This window comes from Pristiophorus japonicus, unplaced genomic scaffold, assembly GCF_044704955.1.
Source record: "Pristiophorus japonicus isolate sPriJap1 unplaced genomic scaffold, sPriJap1.hap1 HAP1_SCAFFOLD_511, whole genome shotgun sequence".
Taxonomy (NCBI): Eukaryota; Metazoa; Chordata; class Chondrichthyes; family Pristiophoridae; genus Pristiophorus; species Pristiophorus japonicus.
Window position 1 is genome coordinate 272120 of NW_027254417.1, and position 27071 is coordinate 299190.

At 43.7% G+C, this 27071-nt stretch overlaps 1 protein-coding gene across 1 annotated transcript; it reads left to right on the plus strand.

Moving 5' to 3' along the window:
• The first annotated feature begins 12437 nt into the window (after positions 1 to 12437).
• On the plus strand, positions 12438 to 26077 carry LOC139253758 (probable G-protein coupled receptor 139). Its single transcript, XM_070873552.1, has 3 exons — positions 12438 to 12554; positions 19022 to 19331; positions 25176 to 26077. The coding sequence occupies exons 1-3, from the start codon at positions 12438 to 12440 to the stop codon at positions 26075 to 26077; spliced, it is 1329 nt and encodes a 442-aa protein (XP_070729653.1).
• Positions 26078 to 27071: the final 994 nt, after the last annotated feature.

A 27071-nucleotide genomic window follows, 5' to 3' on the forward strand; every position in this document is an offset into this window, starting at 1 on the left:
CGCAGGTTTTTAACAAATATCTTTCTCCTTTTGAGCCAGCCATTTGGAATTTTTTCTGCGGAGAAGGTGCGGATCCACTTGGTCCCAGAGGCATGACCCATTCACCTCAAGGCGCGAGGGAGAGAGTGGAAATCGAGCTGGACAAGCTGCAACGCGAGGTCATCATCTCCCCAGTGGAATTTAGCAAGTGGGCTGGCCCGATTGTTCCAGCACTCAAAAGTGATGGCACGGTCAGGATTTGCGGTGTTTATAAAGTTACTGTTAATCTTTTCGAGCTACAGGACCAATACCCGCTGCTTAAGGCAGATGACCTATTTGCGACGCTGGAGGAGGCAAGACGTTCACCAAGCTCGACCTGACTTAGGTCTACATGACGCAGGAGCTGGAGGAGTCTTCAACGGGCCTCACCTGCATCAACACTCATAAGCGACTGTTCATCTACAACAGATGCCCGTGTGGAATTCGGTCGGCTGCAGCGATCTTCTAGAGAAACATGCAGAGCCTGCTCAACACGCACGGTGATTTTTCAGGACGACATATTGGTCACGGGTCGGGAGGTCCTCCAGCGACTGGATCACGTAAGCCTGCGGCTGACGTCGAAATGCGATTTCATGGCAACATAAAAGGAGTTTTTGGGGAGAAAGATCGCGCTGGATAGCATTCTGCCCATAGACGCCAAGACAGAGACTGTCAGGAACGCGGCCAGGCCACAGAACGTCACGGAGCTGCTGTCGTTCCAGGGCTCCTCAACTATTTTGATACCTTCCTACCGGGGAAAAGCACCCTTTTGGAGCCCCTACCTGTGTTATTGCGCAAAGGTGAGTACTGGGTATGGGGAAAAAGCCATGTAATTGCTTTTTAGAAAGCCAGATACATTTTATGCTCCAACAAGCTGCTGCTTGTATTGTATAGTCCGAGTAAAAGACTTGTGATAGCATGTGACATGTCGGGCGTGCATTACAACAAGCTAACGTTGCGGGGATGTTGCAACCATTCGCCTATGCTTCCAGGAGCTAGTCTAAGGCCGAGAGGGCTTACAGCATGATTGAAAAAGAGGCATTAGCGTGTGTGTTCGTGGTAAAGAAAATGCATCAGTACCTGTGTGGCATCAAATTTGAGCTGGAAACCGATCACAAGCTCCTCACATCCCTGTTCACTGAAAACAAGGGGTAAATACTAATGCCTCAGCCCGCATATAAAGGTGGGCACTCGCGCTATCAGCGTATAACTGCCATTGGCCAGACAAGGAAAACTGTGCAGATGCTCTCAGTCAGCTACCATTGCCCACCACGGGGGGTGGAAATGGCGCAGCCTGCAATCTTGTTGATGGTTGCGCAGTCCACAGACTTGTTGATGGTCATGGAGGCGTTTGAAAATGATAAATCACGCGTCACAGATTAGGACTTGGACCAGCCAAGTACCTCTGCTGTCCCGAGTAAAAAAAACTGTGTACTGCATGGGAGCTGGGTCAGCATCCCCATTGAAATGCAAGACCCAAACAAGCCGTTCCAGCGGCGAATGGACAAACTGTCCATTTAGGCAGACTGCCTGTTGTGTGGTAACCGCATAGTGCTACGCAAAAAAGAGCAGGGAGACGTTCATCTCGGATCTCCACAGCACACACCCGTTTACAGTAATGATGAAAGCAATACCCAGATCCCACGTGTAGTGGCGCGCTATCGACGCTGACTAAGATTCCTGTGCAGGGCAACGCCACGTATGTGTTCAATTGAGCAATGCGCCTAGCGAGGAATGACTAAGTTTGTGGTCATGGCCCTCCAGACCATGGTCAAGGATCCTTGTCGACTATGCGGGCCCGTTTCTCGGTAAAATGTTGCTGGTTGTGGTGGATGTTTTTCAAAAGGGATTGAACATAAAATAACGTCGTGAAGCACCGTCACCGCCAGCATTGAAAGCCTGAGGGCCATGTTTGCCACCCACAGCCTGCCTGACATACTGGTCAGTGACAAGGGGCCATGTTTCACCAGTGCCAAATATAAAGAATTCATGAACCGTAATGGAATCAAACATGTCACCTCGGACCAAATGGGCAGGCAGAGCGGGCAGTACAAAGCATCAAACACAGCCTTAAACGAGTCACAGAAGGCTCACTCCAAACCCACCTGTCCCGAATACTGCTCAGCTACGGCAGGAGACCCCACACGCTCACAGCGGTGCCCTCGGCTGATCTACTCATGAAAAGAACACTTAAAAGGGGACTCTCGCAGGTTTACCCCAACCTGCATGATCAGGTAGAGAGCAGGCGGCAGCAACAAAATGTAAACGATGGCCGCGCCATTGTTTCATTGAAAATTGATCTGAATGACCCTGTGTATGTGCTAAACTATGAACATGGTCCACATGCATCGTGGGCACGGTGGCAGATAAATAAGGAAATAGGGTGTTTGTCGTCAAACGAGACAACGGAAAAATTTTCAGAAAGCAACTGGACCAAACGAGACTGCAGTACAAAGGCTGCCCTGAACAACCCACAGCAGACACCAACTTTTTCGAACCCACAACACACACCCAAACGATCAACGACACCAGGCCGGAACAGGAAATCGAAGCCATTATGCCCAACAGCCCAGCAAGGCCAGGCTCACCTAGCAGCCCTGCAGGGCCAACAACACGCCAGCCCAGCGAGGGCAGAGCGAACACACCAGAACTGACATTTGTACAGAGGCGGCCCACCAGGGAAAGAAATGCTAACGACCGCCTCAACTTGTAAAGCTTTTTCACTTTGACTTTGGGAGGGGGTGTGATGTTGTGCATCTGTAAAGCATGCACTCCCATGTTCAGCCACCAGAGAGCTCATCGCCTGAAGTCCCAAGAGACCCCAGCATCCCTTCGGAGCCAGCCGCTAAGGCTGCTCATCAATCTGGTATGTCTCATTAAAGACAGAGGTCACTGTTACTTTGACCAAAGTGTATGCAGCCCTCAACTTTGTTCGGAGCACATACTAACTTTGGTTGGTACGTCTACCCCTCGATCGGTTCGTTGTCATTTTTAAACTGGTTTCCTCCAATCTATGGTCTGCAATTACAAACCTACGAAGCCGATCATACTTTGATAATTATAATTGTGATCTCTTAACTACCGTCAAGTTTTTTTCACCATTACAGACCTTTCTCACAAGTTCAGATAGCCCAGGAGGCCGACATGTTTTGCGACAGATTACATTAAAGTTATGAGTGGTATTTAAAATATATTCTCACTCGTGATGGTCTGCAAACGTCTGTCTGTCCTTCGCCCGGGTGCGCCCTGCCAGACCACGCTATTTGATGTGGAGTAATGCAAAGACACTCAACACAGTCCTTTTGTGGAGAATAGATTTGTTTTATTGCTTCATCAAGGGAGACAATGTCGACACCAGTTAATTAACTGGATGTCTTCCCAACCGTTCTCTTCGAACACTTTAGGTACTGCTTCTTTTATACTGAATTCTTTGCAATGTCATCATTTACATTATCATTGGTCATCCATTCTACAGCGTGACGATTTTTTTCGCTTTTTACAGATTGCTTAATTTCAACTTTGCTAATTGCTTCACATCCTCTTTGGGTACAATCATATGTATTCTGCACCCGACCTACTGCCACTAACCGGAATTTATTTCTTAGTTCTGAATCACTACAGGAAGCAACTTCGAAGGCTACGACATTATCTCTGAATAACAGGAATTGCAACACGGTCCGACAGTTGCACCTGTAAATTCTGCCACATCAGAAAATTGTGTTTGTGCCTTCCTAATCTGAAACGTGTTTAACTCTTTAATTACCGCTTCAATAGCCAGCACACAGTGTAAAACTGAACTATGTAAATCTTGAAGCTGATTTTAGAACCAAAAATTACATGTAATTATTAATTTGGGTATAATAACTAATCCACAGCGTAAAACCTTTACATTTCATTGTTAAATAGGGGATGATAACCAATATAAGGGTAAACCTGTTGCATTTAATTGTTAAATGTGTATATGAATGTATGTATACAGAAGGTAAAACTTATATTTAATTGTTCAAGTTTGGTATGATAACCAATGCACAACTGTAATGTTTAATTGATAAATTGGGAATGATAAACAATACACATTTTAAAACTGATACACATCATTGTTAAATTGGGGATGATAACGAACATGCATGTTATACTGTTACATTTAATTGGTAGTTGGGTATGATAATTAATACAGACTGTAAGAATAAAAGTGTTTATTAATGATAAAATTGATTCTGTTTTATATGTATATATATATATATATATATATATAATATATATATAAATTAGATTATACAAAGAGACAAGAGGGATACCTTTCCCAAGTGGGCGAGACAACCCATTTTTTTGCATCGATACAGGCCACTGAACATCCATTTTAACGCTGGAATGAGGTATAGCGCCCAGGTATCGCACATTTAGGCACATAATAAAAACTAACGCCTACTTATCTCTCACTTATCGCCGAGCGTTATTTTCGCAATGTAATTAACGCCAAGAAATAAAATCACCCGCCCATTTTTTTGGCCCAAATTTCAGAATGGGAAAAAAACAACACCCTTTATATCGCCGAGCATTACATTTGCCATCTAATTAATGCTGAGAATAAATAAGACCGCCCACTTACTTTTATTGTCGCAAAGGTCAGAATGGCTGAAATCAACGCCCATTATTTCGCCGAGCATTATTTTTGACATCTCGGCCACATATCGCCGAAAATATCACTCACTGGAAAAGCTGCTGAGAAAAAGTTGCTCGCACTTGAACGAAACTGAGCGGTATGGATGCCATTTTATAAATTCGAGGTCAGTTCATGTAATTGGCTGCTTCAACTTCTCGGGAGTTTTAATGTACTCTGGAAGTCTTTTAAGGAGTTTGACCATCTGAACAAACATCTTAACATAATGTGGACGATTTGAAGTTACTTTAAATGTCTTAGTAGGTAAATTTATTGCTTGTGAACAACTGGTGTAAAACTGAGAGTTTTGGAATGCGACCTGTAATTTCGCAAACTGCCTTGCTGACCACGCAGGTGCTGCAGGCTAGAGATGGCAGAAGGTATATTGAACAGCATCATGATCACAAACAATGACGTGCCAGACTGTTGAGGAAGATAAGACCTTATACCACAGTCACTTACAGGGAGAAGCGGTCTGAGCTGAAATTCTCTGATAACACGTGACTTAGGAGACTGCACTTCCACAAAGAGGTTACCAGCGAGATATGCCAGCTCATCAGGTGAGATGTGCAGCCTGCCAGCATCATCAGAACAGAACTGTCCGTCAAGGTCAAGGTCACTGCGGCACTTGCTCCTATGCATCGGGTTGCTTTCAGGCCTCAGCTGGTCACATTTGCGCAATATCTCAGCATGCCATTCTTTGCTGATTTTGACAGGTCGCTGAAGCCCTTTACACATGCATGATGGACTTTACCAGCTTCCCTATTACCAGGGAGGCACAGACTGAGAGGGCTCTAGGATTCTCCAGAATTGCAAACTTCCCCAAGGTGCAGTGAGTAACAGTGTGTACGCACAGGGTCCAGCGGCCAGCTTTTCAGGATGCACAGGTTTTTGCTGCACGGAAAGGTTTCCACTCCCTGAATGTGCAACACGTTGTACACAACAACCAAATTATAATGGCAGTAAATGCAACATTTCTGTGCCGCATCCATGATGCTGATATCCTGCGTGAGAGTGCTGTAACTAACATGTTTACCAGTCAGCCACAACGTCAATGCTGGAAGCTTGGTTAACAAAGAATATGGCCTTGCAACCTGGCTGATGAACACCTGCTTAACACCCAGACAGAAGCCGAGAAACGATAAAATAAGAGCCTCACATAATATCATTAGGAATGCCATTGGAGTGCGTAAGCAACGCTTTAGGTGTCTGGACCAGTGAGGAGGTTCGCTACAAATACCACCCTAAAAAGGTAGCTTGTTTCGTAATGGTATGCTGCATGCAGCCCTATCTGGCTATCAGGTGGGGACAAGAATTTCCAGCACGGACTGCTGGTCCAGATCAGTAGAGCGAGCAAGAGGAGTATGAGGAGGTGGATGCTGAGCTCAGGGCATACAACCAGGCTGACGATGAAACCATGCCCCCTCCACCTATGGACCACTGGTAAGGGCCCGTGGTGGCTAAAGAGCTTGAAACACGTCGGTTGTTTATACAAAGCTGAACATTGCTGTCTCTGCAGCTCATACATTAATGCTGTGCATTACCTTGGTGACAGTTAAAGTTTGAGTTGATTCAAGTTCAGTTTAATTATCCCCTTTCATGTTAGGGAATCGCAATTGTGTAATGGTGCAGCTATCTGAGAAAATGCACAACAATGTTACAGGAACAAAAGAACATACGAAATAGGAGCTGGAATAACAAAGACAGCCCCTCGAGCCTGCTCCGCCATTTAATACGATCATGGGTTTTCTGATCATGGACTAAGGTCCACTTCACTGCCCGCTCCACATACCCGTTTATTCTCTTATCGTTTCAGTAACTCTCTAGTTCTGTATTAAATGTATTCAATGATCCAGCTTCGACCGCTCACTGAGGCAGAACATTCCACAGAAATACAAGCCTTTGAGAGAATAAATTTCTCCTCGACTCTGTTTTAAATGGGCGGCCCCTAATTCTAAGAATATGCACTCTAGTTCTAGTCTCGCCTGTCAGTGGAAACATCCTGCCTGCATCAACCTTATCGCGCTGATTCATAACCTTATACGTTTCGATGAGAGGACCTCAAGTTCATCTGAATTCCAATGAGTAGAGGCCCAACCTACTGAACCTTTCCTCGTAACTCAAACCCCTCATCTCCAAAGTCCTTCTAGTGAACCTTCTCTGAACGGCCTCCAAAGCAAGTACATCATTTCGCCAATATAGGAGACCAAAGCTGCGCGCAGTATTCCAGGTGTGGTCTCAAAATATCTTGTATTTCGGTGGTAGAACTTTTATACTCCATCTCCTTTGCAATAAAGCCCAATATTCCATTGGCCTTGCTAAACAATCACTGTGCCTGCATACTAATATTTTGAGTTTCAAGTATCCCCAGGTCCTGCTGTACTGGAGCACTTAGCAATATTTCCCCATTTAATGAATAACTTGCTCTTTGATTTTTTTCTGCCGAAGTACATGACTTATGGCGAGAAAGCTGGAATGGGGTACTGAAGTTGAATGTTCAGCCATGAAGTCATTGAATGGCGGTGCAGGCTATAAGGGCCGAATGGCCTACTCCTGCACCTATTTTCTATGTTTCTATGTTTCTATGTTTCACATGTTGCAACATTATATTCCATCTGCCAAACTTTTCGGAATCACGTTGCCTGTCTATGTCCTTTTGCAGATTTTTGTGTCCTCCTCACAGATTGCTTCTCCTCCCATTTTTGCATCATCAGCGAACTTGGTTACGTTACACTCAGTCCCTTCCCCCACGTCATTACTCTAGATTGTAAATAGTTGGGGTCCCAGCAATGATCCCTGCGGCACCTTACTAGTTACTGATTGAGAATCCGAAAATAATCCATTTATCCCGACTCTCTGTTTTCTGTTAGTTAGCCAATACTCTATCCATGCTAATATATTACCCCCAAACCCTGAACATGCAGTAAACTTTTATGTGCACCCTTGTCACATGCCTACTGGAAATCCAAATATACTGCATCCACTGGTTCCCCTTATCCACACTGTCTGTTACATCCTGAAGGAATCCCAGCACATTTGTTGAACATGACTTCCACTTCATCAATCCACACAGATTATGCCTGACCGAATTTTGCTTTACCAAATGTCCTGCGATTGCTTCTTTCAAATCGATTCCAACATTTACCCAATCCCAGATGTTAGGCTAACTGGTTGTCTGCCTCATTTTTTAAATATAGGCGTTGGTTTTCCGTTTCCAAATCTGCCGGGACCTCCCCAGAATCCAGGAAATGTTGGTAAATTACAGCCAATGCATCCAGAATTATTGCCGCTACTTTGGTTGAGAACCTAGGATGCAAGCGGTGAGGTCCATGGGATTTATCTGTCTTTAGTCCCACTATCTTACTGAATACCACCTCCTTATTGATTGTAATTATGTTAAGTTCCACCACGCCCCCCCCGCCCCCTAAAGCGCCTTAACTATCCACTGTTGGGATATTGTTAGTGTCCTCTATCGTAAACACTGATACAAAATATTGATTCCGAAATTCTGCAATCTCCATGTTCCCCATTACTAATTCCTCGGTCTCGTCCTCTAAGGGACCAACATTTACTCCAGCCACTTGTTTCCTTTTTGTAAACCGATAGAAACTCTTGCTTTCTGTTTTTATATTTCGTGCTCGTTTACTATCATTGTCTATCTTCCCTTTCTTAATCATTGCTTAATCATCCTTTTCTGGATTTAAACGCTTCCCAATCTTCTGTTCTCCTTCAAGTTTTCGCCACTTTGGTTTTACTTGGGTGTTATCCTTTGGTTTTTACACGCTTTCCTCCACACTGGAAAATATATTTCTTGGGAGTTGTGAAATATCTCCCTAAATGTATACCTCTGTTCATCAACCATGCTGCACTTTAATCTATTTTCCCAGTCCACTTAAGCCAACACTGCTCTCACATCTTCATCGTCTCCTTCAGTTAATCTTAGTATGCTGATTCGAGATCCAACTTTCTCACCCTCCATTTGAATTTGAAGTTCATTCATGCTATGATCACTCATCCCAATTGGATCCTTTACTTGCAGATAGTTTATTAATACTTTCTCATTACACATGACCTGGTTGGTTCCATTACATTCTGCTCAAGGAACCTGTACCTTATGCGGCCTATGAACTCTTCCTCGAGGCTACCCTGACCAATTTGATTTGTTCAATCAATATGGAGGTTAAAGTCACCCATGATTATTGCTGTTCCCTTTTCGCAAGCCCCCACTATTCCTGGTTTATGTTCAGAACAATATAATTACTACAGTTAGGGGAGCTTTAGTCTATGCCCCCTTACTTCCTTATGAGCCAATATCATGTCTCACTATTGCAGTGATTCCATCCTTTATCAATAGAGCTACCCCACTTCCTGTTCCTTTTTGTCTGTCCTTCCGAATTTTCAAATACCCCATAATATTTCATTCCCAGTCCTGTTCACCTTGCAGCCACGTCTCTGAAATAGCTATCAGAACCTACCCATTTGTCTCAATTTGTGCCGTCAACTCAATATTTTTTGCATATGCTAAGTGCATTTAGACAAAGTGCCTTTCAATTTGTTTTTTTGCACTTTTTTCTTCTCTCCTTCTATCTCACTGTGTTTATTTTTGCTTTCTAATTCTAGCTCATCTCCCCTCCCAACTAAATCATTTTCAGGTAACCGTCCTCCTGTCAAGCTGGTTTAAACCCTCCTCAACGGCACTAGCTAAGCGCCCCGCCCACCCCCCAACCTCCCCAACCCTCACGCAAGCGCATTTGTCCTGGCTCTGTTGCGGTAAATCCCTTCAGAACCGGTCCCAAAGCCTAAGGAAACTTAATCGCTCTGGCCTGCACCACCTGTTCAGCCACGAGTTCAACTGCTCGTGGCACTGGGAGTAATCCGGAGATTATTACCTGAGAGATGCTGCTTTTTAATCTATGCCCTAGCTCCCTAAACTCAGCTTGAAGGACCTCATCTCTCTTCCCACCTATGTCATTGGTACCGATGTGGATCACGATCTCTGTTTCACCCTTCTCCCATCAAAATATTTAACGGGAACATTTTTAAGAAACCATAATTATAACTGTAAAAAAACACACAGCCGCTTCCCCACCCCACCCAACAACAAATTAATAGCATTTATAACATGCATTCAATGTTAACAAATTCGAACGCTTCGTAAGCATACAACACAAATACAAAAAAATAGATGTTTCCCCCCCCCCCCCCCCGCCTCCATCAAACCTCCCAACAAAATAGCAGCAATAACCTTAAATACTCTGACTGAGACCACACCTGCGACCATGCACATCCCATTCCTACGCCCCACCCACCTCATCGCTTCACCGACCCACCATTAGCTCTTCCACTTCCCCTGGAGACTCCAAGCCTCCTGGCCGAGGGAGCTCCTCAGGCGCTGTTTCATTGTGGGGGCGGACGGCAGGACCGCTGTTTGGGTGGATATGGGAGTGGAACGTCCCAAGGTGGGAACGTGCACCGAGCCAGTAGCAAGATCTTTTTGATGGCCCTCATGTGACATTGGCAATCGTCTTGCGGCACCTTGGGGTCCAGTGTCGCGCCTCCAGACCACTGGGAGGCCTCTGCCACCAGTCTTCGTGGCTATCACCTTCAGGGACTCCACCATCCATGGCACGTAATAGCACATGGTGGCAGTCATGCTGTCCATTTGTAGGGATATGGCCCCATTGTCTGGAAGATCTGCTGACCTACGTCAAAACTCTTGCTGAACAAGTGTTCCATGTCGCCGCTCAGATCGGCTGCTCGTGGAGCAGACGTGATGCATCGAAACAATCTCCGCATTGTCGGTGCCATACTGGAGGCACCTCAGCTGCCCTGCGACAAGGTGACTGAGCCCAGTACCTCGGTGGATGGGGGAATGGCCGCTGGAGCACTTGATATCGTGGTGCTTGGCGATGCGGGCTCCTCGAAGTCTGCATTCTCATCCTTGGAGACGGCACCTAGCAGCTGCACTTACGAGAATCGGGGCTCCTCAGCACCAGATGAATTATCGTCCACCGACTACGGCCCCGCAACCGCAGCTTTCGTGCTCGATGGTGATGCATGTGACCGCGCTACTGGCTGATCTACAAAACATAAATGAGGTTAATAGAGGAGAAAGGAGTGCAAGGGTGACAAGGTGATTCCAGCGGTAAAGGCAGCAGATGCACGAACAAATCACCACTGTTATCAAAATCTTCACAGGCATCACAGTTCATGACCATGACCAAATTCTGTAAAAGATTCTGCAGGTATGTAAAAAGCGAAAGATTAGTGAAAGTAAATGTGGTTCCATTCAGGCTGAGAAAGGAATAATTACAATGTGGAATAACGAAATGGTACAGAAATTAAACAGGATGTGTATTTCTGCCTTCACGAAAGACGCAATAAAAACCTCCCAGTAATAGTGGAGAACCAAGGGTCTAGCAAGAATGAGCAACTAAATTAAATAATAATTAGTAAAAAAAATAGAACTGGAACTATTAACGGGACTGAAAGCCGAGACATTCTCTGAACCTGATGGTCTACATGAAATGGTTTTGATAGAGGTGGCTATGGAGATACTGCTTGCATTGGTTTCCATCTTGCAAACTTCAATATAATGTAAAAGGGTTCCTGCAGATTACAAGGTAGCAAATGTAATCTTGCTGTTTAGGAAATGAGGGAGAGAGAAAATGGGGAATTACAGGCCAGTTAATGTGACATAAGTCATCGTGAAAATGGTTAATTCTATAATTAAGAAATGGTAAAAGTGCACTGAGAATATAATAATAGGATTGGGCAGAATCAACACGGATTTATGAAAGGAAAATCAGATATGTCAAATCTGTTAGTGTATTTTGAGGTTGTAACTATCAGCATTGATCAGAGTGGAACCAGTGGATTTGGATTTTCAGAAATATTTCGATAATGTGCCACAAGATGTTATGAAATACAATAATGGTTCATGGGAGAGTTGGTAATATATTGGACATCCATGTGTGCAGGAGGTGTCTCCAGCTTCCATTGCTCGAGCTCCGTGTTTCGGAGCTGCAGCAGCGGGTGCAGTCAATAAGGTGCATCCGCAACGCAGAGAACTACGTGGATAGCACGTTTCAGGAGGTCGGTATCCCGCAGCTTAAAGGTGTGCAGGTGGAGGGGACGTGGGTGACCACCAGACATAATAAGTGTTCCAGGCAGGTAGCGCAGGAGGCCTCCCGTGAGTCCCTCTCGTTTTCAAGCCAATATTCAATTCTGAGTATCGGTAAGGAGGATGGGGCCTCTGGGGATTGCAGCCAGAGCCAATTCCAAGGCACCACGGCTGGCCCAGCAGCACAGCAAGGAGGGCAGAACAACAAAAGATCCCTCGTGATAGCGGATTCTATAGTTACAGGAACAGACAGGCGATTCTGCGGGCGTAGACATGACTCCCGAATGTTTATCTTCCTCCCTCGTTCCAGGGTAAAGGATGTCACAGAGCGGATGCAGGTCACCCTGGTGGGAAAGGAGTCGGGGGTGGGGGGGGGTAAGCAGCTCGAGGTCATGGTCCATATAGGGTGAGTGATGAGGTCTTACAGGGAGAATTTATGGAGCTTGGAAAACAATTAAAGTGTAGGAAATCAAAAGTAGTAATCTCTGGGTTAATACCGGTGCACCTGCCAAAGAGTAAGAATAGAAGGAGAGAGACGATGAGCACGTGGATGGAAAATTGGTGTAGAAGGGAGGGCTTTAAATTCTTGAGGCATTCGGACCGCTTGTGGGGAGATGGGACCTGTATAAATCGTACATGTTGACCCTCAACAGCGCCGGGACCAATATCCTCGCGGGGAGTTTTGTTAGTGCAGTTGGGGAGAGTTTGAACGAGCTTGATGGGAGGGAACCTGAGAACGAATACAAAAGAGATGTAAGTAAAGCAGAAGTTGGATAGCACGAATCTCGAAAGCGCATCTTTAAGACAGAGGAAACATGGCTTAGTACGTAACAAGCAAGGATGTCTTCCTGTGCTGAATGGTGCATATTTACTGCAAGGAGTATAGCGAATAAGGCGGATGAGCTAACAGCACATGTAGACTCTTGGGAGTGTGACCTTATAGCGATTACATAAACTTGGCTGAAAGAGGGGCAGGTTTGGCAGATCAATATCTCTGGCTGACAGATTTTTAGGCAAGAGAGAGAGGGGGGCAAAACGGGGGTCGGTGTTACAGTACTGATTAGATAATCACTTACAGCGGTGAGAAGGGATGATATGTTTGACGGATCATCAACTGAGGCCAGATGGGTCGAATTGGAAAAAAGAAATCGTCGATCACACAGCTGGGAGTGTATTGTAGACATCCAGAGAATGGGAGGGAAATAGAAGGAGCAAATATGTAGACAAATTGCTGTGAAGTCTAAAAATCATAGAGTAGTAATAGTAGGGCACTTTAATTATACGAATATTGATTGTGACAAATTTAGTTTGAAAGCTATAGAGGCTGACAATTTCTTGAAATGCTTTCAAAAGAACGATTTTAGTCAGTATTTAGCAAGCCCAACGCGAGAGCGGGCGGTCTTAGATTTTTTTGGGGAAACAAACTGGGCAGTTTGAAGTGTTATTCGTGGGGGAATAATTGGGTGACTGTTACCAAAATTCAGTGAGATTCAAGTTGGTTATGGATAACGACAAGAATAGGCCTGCAATAACATTTCTGAATTGCGGAAAAGTTAATTTTGCTAATTTAAGGAGTGATTTTGCCAGAGTGGACTGGAAATAGCTAATTGTGGGTAAATCGGCTTCGAACCAATGTGAGGCATTCTACAAGGAGATCTGGAAGGTAGAAGCCAAACGTATGCCCTTAAATGAAATGTTGGAAAAATAATTCTAGAGCGTCCTGGATGTCTAGGGAATTATAGGTGAGGATTAAGAAAAAATTGGACGCATATGTCACATATCAATGGCTTAATATTTTAGAATTTGTACAGAAATATAGAAAGTTAAGAGGCGAAATTAAAAACGATATTACGAAAGCTAAGAGTGAGTATGAGACTTTCTTGACCATTAAAATCAAGGAAAACCCTAAGATGTTCGATAACAATAAAGAGTAAGAGGGTAACTAAGGAAAGCGTAGGGCCCATTAGAAATCATGAGGGTAATTTTATGTCGAGACGGAAGATGTTTGCAGGGTTCTTAAAGAAAACTTTGCATCTGTTTTCACAAAGTAAAGAGGTAATGCAGATACTGCTATCGAGGAGGATTGTCATATTCTGGATGAAATAAATATGGTGAGAGAGGAAGTGTTGAGGAGTTTAGTAGCTTTGAAAGTAGATAATTCCCAAGGCCCGGATGAAATGCATCACATGCTGTTGATCCAAGTAAAATATGCAATAGCAGAGGCCTTGACCTTAATTTTCTAGTCATATTTGGATATGGGCATGGGCCGGAGGATCGGAGGACTGCTAACATAGAAACATAGAAACATAGAAAATAGGTGCAGGAGCAGGCCATTCAGCCCTTCTAGCCTGCACCGCCATTCAACGAGTTCATGGCTGAACATGAAACTGCAGTACCCACTTCCTGCTTTCACGCCATACCCCTTGATCCCCCGAGTACTAAGGACTTCATCTAACTCCCTTTTGAATATATTTAGTGAATTGGCCTCAACTACTTCCTGTGGTAGAGAATTCCACAGGTTCACCACTCTCTGGGTGAAGAAGTTTCTCCTTATCTCGGTCCTAAATGGCTTACCCCTTATCCTTAGACTGTGACCCCTGGTTCTGGACTTCCCCAACATTGGGAACATTCTTCCTGTATCCAACCTGTCCAAACCCGTCAGAATTTTAAACGTTTCTATGAGGTCCCCTCTCACTCTTCTGAACTCCAGTGAACACAAGCCCAGTTGATTCAGTCTTTCTTGATAGGTCAGTCCCACCATCCCGGGAATCAGTCTGGTGAATCTTCGCTGCACTCCCTCAACAGCAAGTATGTCCTTCCTCAAGTTAGGAGACCAAAACTGTACACAATACTCCAGGTGTGGCCTCACCAAGGCCCTGTACAACTGTAGCAACACCTCCCTGCCCCTGTACTCAAATCCCCTCGCTATGAAGGCCAACATGCCATTTGCTTTCTTAACCGCCTGCTGTACCTGCATGCCAACCTTCAATGACTGATGTACCATGACACCCAGGTCTCGTTGCACCTTCCCTTTTCCTAATCTGTCACCATTCAGATAATAGTCTGTCTCTCTGTTTTTACCACCAAAGTGGATAACCTCACATTTATCCACATTATACTTCATCTGCCACGCATTTGCCCACTCACCTAACCTATCCAAGTCACTCTGTAGCCTCATAGCATCCTCCTCGCAGCTCACACTGCCACCCAACTTAGTGTCATCCGCAAATTTGGAGATACTACATTTAATCCCTTCGTCTAAATCATTAATGTATAATGTAAACAGCTGGGGCCCCAGCACAGAACCCTGCGGTACCCCACTAGTCACTGCCTGCCATTCCGAAAAGTACCCATTTACTCCTACTCTTTGCTTCCTGTCTGACAACCAGTTCTCAATCCACGTCAGCACACTACCCCCAATCCCATGTGCTTTAACTTTGCACATTAATCTCCTGTGTGGGACCTTGTCGAAAGCCTTCTGAAAGTCCAAATATACCACATCAACTGGTACTCCTTTGTCCACTTTTTTGGAAACATCCTCAAAAAATTCCAGAAGATTTGTCAAGCATGATCTCCCTTTTACAAATCCATGCTGACTTGGACCTATCATGTCACCATTTTCCAAATGCGCTGCTATGACGTCCTTAATAATTGATTCCATCATTTTACCCACTACTGAGGTCAGGCTGACCGGCCTATAATTCCCTGCTTTCTCTCTCCCTCCTTTTTTAAAAAGTGGGGTTACATTGGCTACCCTCCACTCGATAGGAACTGATCCAGATTCAATGGAATGTTGGAAAATGACTGTCAATGCATCCGCTATTTCCAAGGCCACCTCCTTAAGTACTCTGGGATGCAGTCCATCAGGCCCTGGGGATTTATCGGCCTTCAATCCCATCAATTTCCCCAACACAATTTCCCGACTAATAAAGATTTCCCTCAGTTCCTCCTCTTTAATAGACCCTCTGACCACTTTTATATCCGGAAGGTTGTTTGTGTCCTCCTTAGTGAATACTGAACCAAAGTACTTGTTCAATTGGTCTGCCATTTCTTTGTTCCCCGTTATGACTTCCCCTGATTCTGACTGCAGGGGACCTACGTTTGTCTTTACTAACCTCTTTCTCTTTACATACCTATAGAAACTTTTGCAATCCGCCTTAATGTTCCCTGCAAGCTTCTTCTCGTACTCCATTTTCCCTGCCCTAATCAAACCCTTTGTCCTCCTCTGCTGAGTTCTAAATTTCTCCCAGTCCTCAGGTTCGCTGCTATTTCTGGCCAATTTGTATGCCACTTCCTTGGCTTTAATACTATCCCTGATTTCCCTAGATAGCCACGGTTGAGCCACCTTCCCTTTTTTATTTTTACGCCAGACAGGAATATACAATTGTTGTAATTCATCCATGCGTTCTCTAAATGTCTGCCATTGCCCATCCACAGTCAACCCCTTAAGTATCATTAGCCAATCTATCTTAGCCAATTCATGCCTCATACCTTCAAAGTTACCCTTCTTTATGTTCTGGACCATGGTCTCTGAATTAACTGTTTCATTCTCCATCCTAATGCAGAATTCCACCATATTATGGTCACTCTTCCCCAAGGGGCCTCGCACAATGAGATTGCTAATTAATCCTCTCTCATTACACAACACCCAGTCTAAGATGGCCTCCCCCCTAGTTGGTTCCTCGACATATTGGTCTAGAAAACCATCCCTTATGCATTCCAGGAAATCCTCCTCCACCGTATTGCTTCCAGTTTGGCTAGCCCAATCTATGTGCATATTAAAGTCACCCATTATAACTGCTGCACCTTTATTGCATGCACTCCTAATTTCCTGTTTGATGCCCTCCCCAACATCACTACTACTGTTTGGAGGTCTGTACACAACTCCCACTAACGATTTTTGCCCTTTAGTGTTCTGCAGCTCCACCCATATAGATTCCACATCATCCAAGCTAATGTCTTTCCTAACTATTGCATTAATCTCCTCTTTAACCAGTAATGCTACCCCACCTCCTTTTCCTTTTATTCTATCCTTCCTGAATGTTGAATACCCCTGGATGTTGAGTTCCCAGCCCTGATCATCCTGGAGCCACGTCTCCGTAATCCCAATCACATCATATTTGTTAACATCTATTTGCACAATTAATTCATCCACTTTATTGCGGATACTCCTTGCATTAAGACACAAAGCCTTCAGGCTTGTTTTTTTAACACCCTTTGTCCTTTTAGAATTTTGCTGTACAGTGGCCCTTTTTGTTCTTTGCCTTGGGTTTCTCTGCCCTCCACTTTTCCTCATCTCCTTTCTGTCTTTTGCTTTTGCCTCCTTTTTGTCTCCCTCTGTCTCCCTGTATAGGTTCCCATCCCTATATAACGTAGTACCCTAGTTTAAGAAGGAACAAAGAAATATGAAGAGCAATTACAGGCCTGTCAGCCTAAACTCAGTTGTCGGAAAAGTATTGGAAAAAATCCTAAAAAAACAGGATATGTCTGCATTTGAATAGGCAAGGATTAATAATGCACAGTCAACAAGGATTGTTATGGGAAGATCAGGTTTGAATAACCTAATTTAATTTTTTGAGCAAGTAACCAAGAGGGTCGATTAGGGTAGTGTTTCCAATGTAGTGTATATGGAATTTAGCTAAGTTTTTGATAAGGACCCACATGGTAAACTGGCGATGAAGGTTATAGCTCATGGGATCCAGGGTAAAGTGACAATTTGAATCTAGAATTGGCTTGGAGGTAGGAATCAAAGAATAATTGTTGATGAATGTTTTTGTGAGTGGGAGGATGTTTCCAGTGGGGTCGTACAGGGCTCAGTAATGTGTGCCTTGCTTTTTGTGGTATATACCAACGATTTATATTTGATTAAACGGAGTATGATTGAGACGTTTGCAGACGATTCTAAAATTGGCTGTGTTGTTGACAATGAAGAAGAAATCATGGGCTGCATTAGGATATGAATCTAATGGTCAGTTGCGCAAAGCAGTGGCAACTGGAATTCATTCCAGAGAACTGTGAGGTGATGCAATTCGGGAGGGCATTTTAGTCCCACCCATTTTTAATTAAGGGCACATGATTGACCTGAGCCTTCTGGATCTCCACCTTCAATGCCTCCCAGTGTTCCGACATAGATTTACCCAGAAATATCCGTTTCCAGTTCTCTGTGGCCAAGTCACCCCTTAACTTAGCAAAAATATATTTTCCCCAATTTGGAACATTTATTGCAGGCCTATCCTTGATCTTATCCATAACAAACTTAAATCTGTCTGAATTATGGTCACTGGCAACCATGCGCTCTCCCACTAATACACCTTCAACCTGCCCAGATTCATTTCCCAAAACAAAATCCAAAACCGCCCCCTCTCGTGTTGTGCTTGTTACATACTAGCTAAAAAAAAGTTATCTTGAATGCATTTTAAGAATTCCACACCCTCGATACCTTTCACACTATATTTGTCCAAATCAATATTTGGATAATAAAATACCCTACGATTATTACCCTATGTTTTTTACACTTCACTGCAATTTGCCTACATTACCTGCTCCTCTATTCCACTCCCACTGTCTGGGGGCCTATAATATAAGCCCGACATTGTGATCACCCATTTAAATGTTTCAATTCGAATCATATGGCCTCATTTGATGGTCCCTCTAAAATATCATCGCTCCTCACAGCTGCAATAGTTTCTTTAATCAGTACCGCGTTGCCCCCTCCTCCTCCTTTTACTAACTTTTCATTTCAGATATATTTAATTGAATTTGCTGCCATGGTGGGATTTGAAATCAAGGCTCTGGAACATTACTCCGGGGCTCTGGGTTACTAGTCCAGTAACATAACCACTATGGTGGACCGGGGAAATGTGCTGCATAAATGTGGTGCAAAAAGGGAGTTAGATGAAGTCCTTACTACTCGGGGGATCAAGGGGTATGTCAAGAAAGCAGGAAAGGGGTACTGAAGTTTCATGTTCAGCCATGAAATCATTGAATGGCGGTGCAGGCTAGAAGGGCTGAATGGCCTACTCCTAGACCTATTTTCTATGTTTCTATGATTCTAAAATGTGTTGCATTGAAATGGGTTAAGTGAAGCTGCTTGTTCAGTGACTGCAATCAATGTCAGTCTGCACGATTTAACTGAAGCTGTTTGTTCAGTGACTGCAATTAATGGTATTCTCCATAGATCCTAATGTATCTGTGATTGGTTTCCCTCTTCTATTTAAAAGGAATTCCTTTCAAAGTATTATCGCAGAGTATCAGTTAGAGTTTCACCGACGGCACTAACAGGGATCAGAACACGGCTCCACAGAGAGGCAGCCAGAATCTGCATTCTGGTAAATTGGAATATTACAACAATGGATTGGAATCTGACAACAGTGAATTGGAATGTTCCAACAATGGACAGGAGTTTCATCTGGGAGTTTGATATTCTTTATGAACATTATAATAGAATTCCATTACGCATACGGATTGAATTGGCACTTCGCGCTTTTAAATACATTTACTATCCGTTGCTTGCTGTTGTTGGTGTTCCGGGTAAGTCTCTCTCGATCCAGTTTTTAACTCGGCAAACCATGGCTAACTGTATATCTGTTCTTGTAATTTACTTTGTCATCTCGGTTGAATTTGCTGTCCGTGGTAAGATTCTAAATCCAACAATTAGATCTGTAAATCACGTTTCACTGTATTATTCTGCTTGCCAGTTAAGTCGCTGGTCCTTATCACAAACTCAGTTTTCTGTCTATAGATGTATTCCCTCTCAGTGAGCAATATCTGATGCTGATTATGACGGATCACAAACTGTGCCTTATCTTTGGCCCGGAGCTGAGTTCCGACCTCACATCCTCTGAATTAACAATCCTGCCAACTACTTCCTCCATAATTTCGTCTGCTCTCTGCACCATATCAGGCTTTGTGCTGCATAAACACTCATCCATTTATTTGTTTTATCTCGACTCATCTATTCGAGAAGTCATACAAAACTCTGCTGTCCACATCATATCTCGCACCAAGTACCTTTCCACAATCATTGCCATGATCACTGCTAAACATTTGCTCCTGATCCTGCAATCTCTCAGTTTTAATATTTCCATATTTAAGATTTAACTTCAGTCTTGTTGGCCTTCATAGCGAGGGGATTTGAATAGAGGGGCAGGGAGGTGTTGCTACAGTTGTACAGGGCCTTGGTGAGGCCACACCTGGAGTATTGTGTACAGTTTTGGTCTCCTAACTTGAGGAAGGACATTCTTGCTATTGAGGGAGTGCAGCGAAGGTTCACCAGACTGATTCCCGGGATGGTGGGACTGACCTATCAAGAAAGATTGGATCAACTGGGCTTGTATTCACTGGAGTTCAGAAGAATGAGAGGGGATCTCATAGAAACGTTTAAAATTCTGACGGGTTTAGACAGGTTAGATGCAGAAAGAATGTTCCCAATGTTGGGGAAGTCCAGAACCAGGGGTCACAGTCTGAGGATAAGGGGTAAGCCATTTAGGACCGAGATGAGGAGAAACTTCTTCACCCAGAGAGTGGTGAACCTGTGGAATTCTCTACCACAGAAAGTAGTTGAGGCCAATTCACTAAATATATTCAAAAGGGAGTTAGATGAAGTCCTTACTACTCGGGGGATCAAGGGTTATGGCGAGAAAGCAGGAAGGGGGTACTGAAGTTTCATGTTCAGCCATGAACTCATTGAATGGCGGTGCAGGCTAGAAGGGCTGAATGGCCTACTCCTGCACCTATTTTCTATGTTTCTATGTTTCTATGTTTCTTAGGAGTTTTTGTGGGGATTTCAGGAGAAATGTTGATTCGCGCAGTGTGGGATAGGGGTCTGGAACTCACTGCCTAAAGGTTGGTAGAAGCAGAGAATCTCACCACATTTAAAAAGTACTTGGATGTGCGGTTTTTTTGTGATGTAACCTACAAGGCAATGGAACAAGAACTGGAAAGTGGGATTAGATTGGGTACCTCTTTGTCAGCTAGCCCGGACACGATGGGCCGAATGGCATTCATCTGCACTGTAAATTTCAATGATTCTATCATCAAATCCCACCATTGCCTCACCCCTCGAGTTAGTCCCATTTCACACTGCTGTGGAAGTCCCTGGTAATCTCTATCCAGCGATTAAATCTGTAAATATTGCTTATATGTGTTTCTCTCCTCGTCCTTCGCTATCCTATTCACTCTTCCGTTGGCTATTAATTTTGAATGTGAAACATTTTACCAATATTTTAATTTTCTATATTCAACTCAGGCAAAAAAATTGGTCGAGAAATTTTATAAAACGAACGTCAGTATTCTCTCTCTCTCCTGAACGTTTGTAACAGTGAAATGAATGTTGCCTTGGTTTGTTAGATCTTAGACGTGATGGATTAAGATCATCGACCTGAAACGTAACTGTGTTACTCTCTCCATGGGTGCTGCCTGACCTGCTGGGTATTTCCATCATTTGCTTTATCCATTTCACGTTTCCAACATCCACAATATTTTGCTGCTGTTTTCACCTAATGCTCATTATGGTTACTGACACCCACATTCATCTAATTAAAATATGTTACTGACACACACTCTCACTTAATCTCCGGTAATGTTACTGACACACACTGTCACCGAATGTCCACTATGGTTATTGACACACACTGGCACCTATCATTTGGTACGGTTAATGACACACATTGTCACCTAATGTCCAGTATGTTTATTGACACAAAATGTCACCTATATTCGGTATGGTTAATGACACACAGTATTCGAATGCTAGATATGGTTATTAACACCCACTCTCACCTATTGCTCGGTACGGTTAATGACATACAGTCACCTAATGTCCAGTATGGTTACTAACACACACAGTTAATTAATGTTCGGTATGTTTATTGACACTCAGTCACCTAAGGTTCGGTATGGTTGCTGGCACATTTTCACCTAATGCCCTTTATAGTTGCTGAAACACAGTCACCGAATGCATGGTATGGTTACTGTCCCATACACAGTAACCTAATGCTCGGTATGGTTACTGGCACACACACAGTCACCTAATGTTCGGTATGGTTACTGACACATCGCACATAATGCTAGGTGTGGTTACGGACATACACTATGGCACCTAATGGTCGGTATGGTTACTGAAATAAAGTCACTGGAACAAATGCTGGCAGATCATCATTAATGTTTGAAAAGTTTAGTCATCTTTCAGTTCCAGTCAGTGTCTCCTTTGCAAACCTGTGCAGTTCTGCATTCGTGGCACTGCTTCCGATGGTCAGAATAGGATCACAAGGATAATTTACAGTCTCACAAAATGTTCATTTAGACAGATCTCTCTTGCCTTATTCCAAATCTTTGTCATGAATTTACACGTGGATGCCATGTCTGTCTGGCACAGGTCTCTATCGCCTCCTGCTATATTTCAGGATAAATAATCACAGCTAATTTAACCGAAGTTTTGAGAATATGAAAGTCTATAAAAATTTTCTCGTCTAATTTTCTGTGGACAAGTGAAAACCAGCAAGTGAGAAAGTGCATGGACAAATCTCTTCTATTTTTGTTAATATCTTTTACTAACTCTATCGCTGACTCTTTGCCTGAGGGATAACTCGCCTGGTCTCGATACTAATACATGCATTTTGTCGGGCATTACCTGGTCAAAGATAACTATTTCTCTTATTTCGGTGCTTATTTTTTGGAAATTTATTTGGCATATCTTCCTTTCAATAAGCGACAATTGCAGTATTTCAACAACAATGCAAAAAACTAACTATTTAACACATTCTCTCAGACCTTTTTATTTGTAACTACATGCATACGTATTCACTATCTTACCATTGTCATATTATATACGTACATTTGAAATACAATTGCCAGTAATCATTGCATGACGAGGGAAATAGTTTTGCAGTTTGTTGTTGCATTCATTTCTCTTCTAAATATAATGGATACTCTAACCAAGCAGGAAACCAGCGCAATTTCCAACTTCCTAATCCAGGGGCACAGAAGCGAATTACACTGCTCCAAATGCTGACTGACGCCGGGACACGATGGTTTCATGAGAGGTTCTGGTCCTTTTTGTCCTGGTACCTGGTACGGCGCTTTCGTCTGCAGGGATAAAGGTAGTTCTATCATTTGACATCCCATTGATCAAACATCTATTTATTTCCATTTCATTTATTGTTTCCACGATAAATTATTGATAATTCTTAAAGTAGACACTGTATTAAGCCCCAGGAAAAATAATTAGACAATTTCATCCAATGTTGTAGAAACATAGAAACATAGAAAAACAAAGCGTAGAATTAGGCCATTTCGTCCCATCGTGTGCACGCCAGCCGAAAAAGAGCCACACGGCTCTCGGTCAGCAGCCCTGAAGGTTATATCTAAACATATGAACAATTAACCATGGTGGAAAGGTAAAGAGCAGCCAGGCTAACCAGTCTTCCGCATACAACTGCGACAGACATTCCATCGAAATATTCTACACTCTAACCCAGCCCGAACCATCTGATCTCTTGGGAGGCGCAGAAAACCAATAAAAACCCAGGCGAACTGAGGAAAAGGAATCTAGGAAAATTCGTCTCCCAATCATGCAGGCGATCTAAACTAGTCCAGGAGATCACCATGGCCGTATTCGATTTGCAGCAGTACTTACCATCGTATCTGCGTCAGCCAACAGCAGGTTATATATTATATTCCCACTTAAGAGCACTAGGTCCTAATCCTGCAGTTTATGCCACTTTAAATTCCAACCACGCACATTTTAAATGTGGTGATGGTTTTTGCATCGACCACCTTTTCCAGTCAGTTCAGTCCAGTAACGCAGAACCCTCTGCGTGAAGAAACCCCCCTTCAAATCCCCCCTAAACCTTCCAACAACCACCTAAAACTGCTCCTAATTGACCCCTCCACAAATGGAAATTGGCCTTTGCTATCCACTTCATCCAGACCCCTCAAAATGTTGCACACCGCAGTGAGGTCTCCTCGCAAACTCCTCTGTTCCAATGAGAACAGACGCAGGCTATCCAATCTTTCCTCACAGCTACGATTCTCAATTCAAGGCATCATCTGCACCCTCTCTATTGCAATCCTATAAGACGGCACCTAGAACTGCAATCAGTATACCAGCTGTGGCCTAATCAGAGTATTATACAATGTAAGCTTAACATCCCAGCTCTTGTATTCGATGCCTCGCCCAATAAAGCAAGAATTCTATATGCTTTCTCCACCAGCTTTTCCACCTTGCCTGATATTTTCAGCGATCTGTGTGCAAACACTCCAAGGTCCCTCTGCTCATCAACACTATTAAGTCCTCCCAAAATGCATTAGCTTAAACTTCTCCGAAAGAAATTCCATTTTACCACTTCACTGCCCACCAGTCCGGTATATTGATATTCTCTTGCAGTCCATGACTTTCCTTTTAAATCGCAATCACACAGACAATTTTAGTATCATGTGCAAACTTACTAATCATGCTCCCTATATTCAAATGTGGATCAGTGATATCTACCACGAAAGCAAGAGATCCATACTGAGCTCTATGGCACACCAGTGGAAACATCCTTCATGTCACAAAAAGATCCATCAACCATTACATTTTGCTTCCTATCTCTAATCCAAATTTTGATTCATGTATTCACTTTGCCCTGGATACCCGGAACCCATGGGCATTAACATTCATGACCAGTCTAACATGTGGGACGTTAACAAAAGCATGACCTACCTTTAACAAATCTGTGCTGACTGCCCCTAATTAATCCTTGCCTTTCCAAATGTAGTTGTATCCAATAATTTTCCCATCTCTGAGATTGGCTGACAGCCCTGTAATCATTTGGCCTATCTATTTTTCCCTTCTAAAACAACGGTAGCACATTAGCAGTCCGCCACTAATCCGGCACCAGGCACAAATCCAAAGATGACGGGAAAATAATGGTCAAGGCCTCTGTTATTTCGTCTTTTACTTCGCTCAACAGACTTGGATGGAATTCATCCGGGCCTGGGGAATTATCTACTATCAAAGCAGCTAAACCCCTTAAAACCTCATCTCTCATTATGTTTACTTCATCCAGAATTTCACACTCCTCGTTGATAGCTGTATCTGTATTTTCCCGTTCCTTTCTGAAAATAGATGCAACGAATTGAAAAAGAACCATTCCAACATTTTCTTCCTCCACACATAGATTCCACTCATGGTCTGTATTATGCACTACCCTTTCTTTAGTTATACTTTTGTTCTCAATATATTTATGGAACATCTTTGCGGTTTCCTTAATTTTATTGCCAAAAAATGTACATTTCGATAATGATTTGCACTTTTCACCCCAAATTCCATTAAACTGTTGCTCTTGCTCACAGCTGAGGTATACTTTCTCTGTTTATTTCCCTTCCTCACAGTGAACGTAGTAACGATTGTGATCCTGTCTCGGGGAAAGTGCGGTGTCTCTCAATGTGTCACTCGCTACCTAGTGGCCATGGCAGCTGCGGATCTACTGGTCATTATCCTCGACCTGATATTGAGGCACATTCCGATTGTTTATCGGCGATATTTATATTTCCTGTTCTCCCTCCCCGTGTGTAATGTCCACGCTGTCCTGGTTTATGCAGCCACAAACTGTTCTGTCTGGTTCACTGTCACTTTCACCTTTGACCGATTTGTGGCGATTTGCTGCCAGAAGCTGAAGACTAAATATTGCAGCGGGAAAACGGCGGCTGTGGTTCTGGGAACAGTGACTGTGATGAGTTGCTTAATTGATATTTTCTGGTATTTTATGCTGTCAGATGCATATCAGCAATTTAATAACCCCTGGTTTTGTCGTATACAAAGCAGAGTAATGATTTCGACGGTCTGGGGAACAATCGAGTTCCTGCATTACATCCTCACCCCGTGTGTCCCATTTGTGATCATAGTGCTGCTCAATGCTCTCACCGTCAGACACATTTTAGTGTCCAGCAGAGCCCGCAGGAGACTCCGGAGTCCCAGCAATGTGGAGAGTCCCAGAGACCCAGAGATGGAGAGCCGCAGGAAATCCATCATTTTACTGCTTCTTATCTCGGGGAATTTCATCCTGTTATGGTCGGTATATATGGTGCATTCTCTGTGGGGCGCATTGCGCTGGTTCGATGCTTGGCAGATATTTCTCCCGTCTTATGTGAGGGAATTTGGATTCATGCTGCAGCTGCTGAGCTGCTGCACAAACACCGTTATTTATTGCGTGACACAAACTAAGTTCAGAGAGCAGTTGAAGAATGTGGGGAAATATCCCTTAACTTTGTTTGTAAAATTCATTAAAAGATGAGAAGCAGCGGAGACTTTGCTGCCTCCGACTCCCTGCGTCCTGATATTGTGATCGAGATGCTCTCACTGCGTGGAACCAGTGATCTGGCTGAATATTAACACGTTCACTCACAAACTGTGAACACTGGGCACGCTGTGAGGGACCCATGATCGGGGTCAACATTAATATGCTCACTCACACACTGTCTACAATGCGCTCTGCGTGAGCATTCAGTGATCTGGGCGAATAGTAACATCGTCACTCACTGCTTGTCTCCACTCGGCTCTCGCTGATGGGCCAGTGATCCGGGTGAAGGATCACACGCTCACACACTCACACACTCTCTAGACTGGGCTCCCTGTGCGGGGTACGACTCTCTCTCATGCCTTTCTGGAAAGGCACCTCTGCCCTGCACAAACATGGACGGCCGTTACATGCTTCCTGAGTCAGTGCAACTTCTGTCCGCACGAATACTGGCAGCATCTCCAATAAAGGCTTTGTAGACCTTTGCAATCCGATATAGCCACATCTATTCATCATGTCCATTAATGAATCATTATAAAACGTTAGAAAATCATAGATTCAGATAATAAAATTGTTACAGCATGGACGAGGCCCATTCGGCCAATCGAGCCCATGCCGACTCACATCCTGTCGCACACCACCTCGCCATTTCTCTGTAGTCCTGCACTGTATTTCTTTCATTTAGAAAGGTCCGGGTGAATCAACGACTGGCAATATGGATTTGTTAAGGGTAGGTCGAGTCTGACTGATATTTTTGAATTTTTTGAGGATGCAACAAGAACTCTCGATGAGGGCAGTGCATTTGCTGTAGTGTCTATGGAGTTTTGCAAGGATTCTGATAAGGTGTCACATAGCAGATTGTTCTCGAAAGTAAAAGCCCATCCAGGGCAAAGTGGCAAGTAGGATCCAAAAAATGCTCAGTGCCAGGAAGCAAATGGCAAAGGTTGATGCGTGCTTTTTGACTGAAAGGTTATTTTCAGCGGGGTTCCGC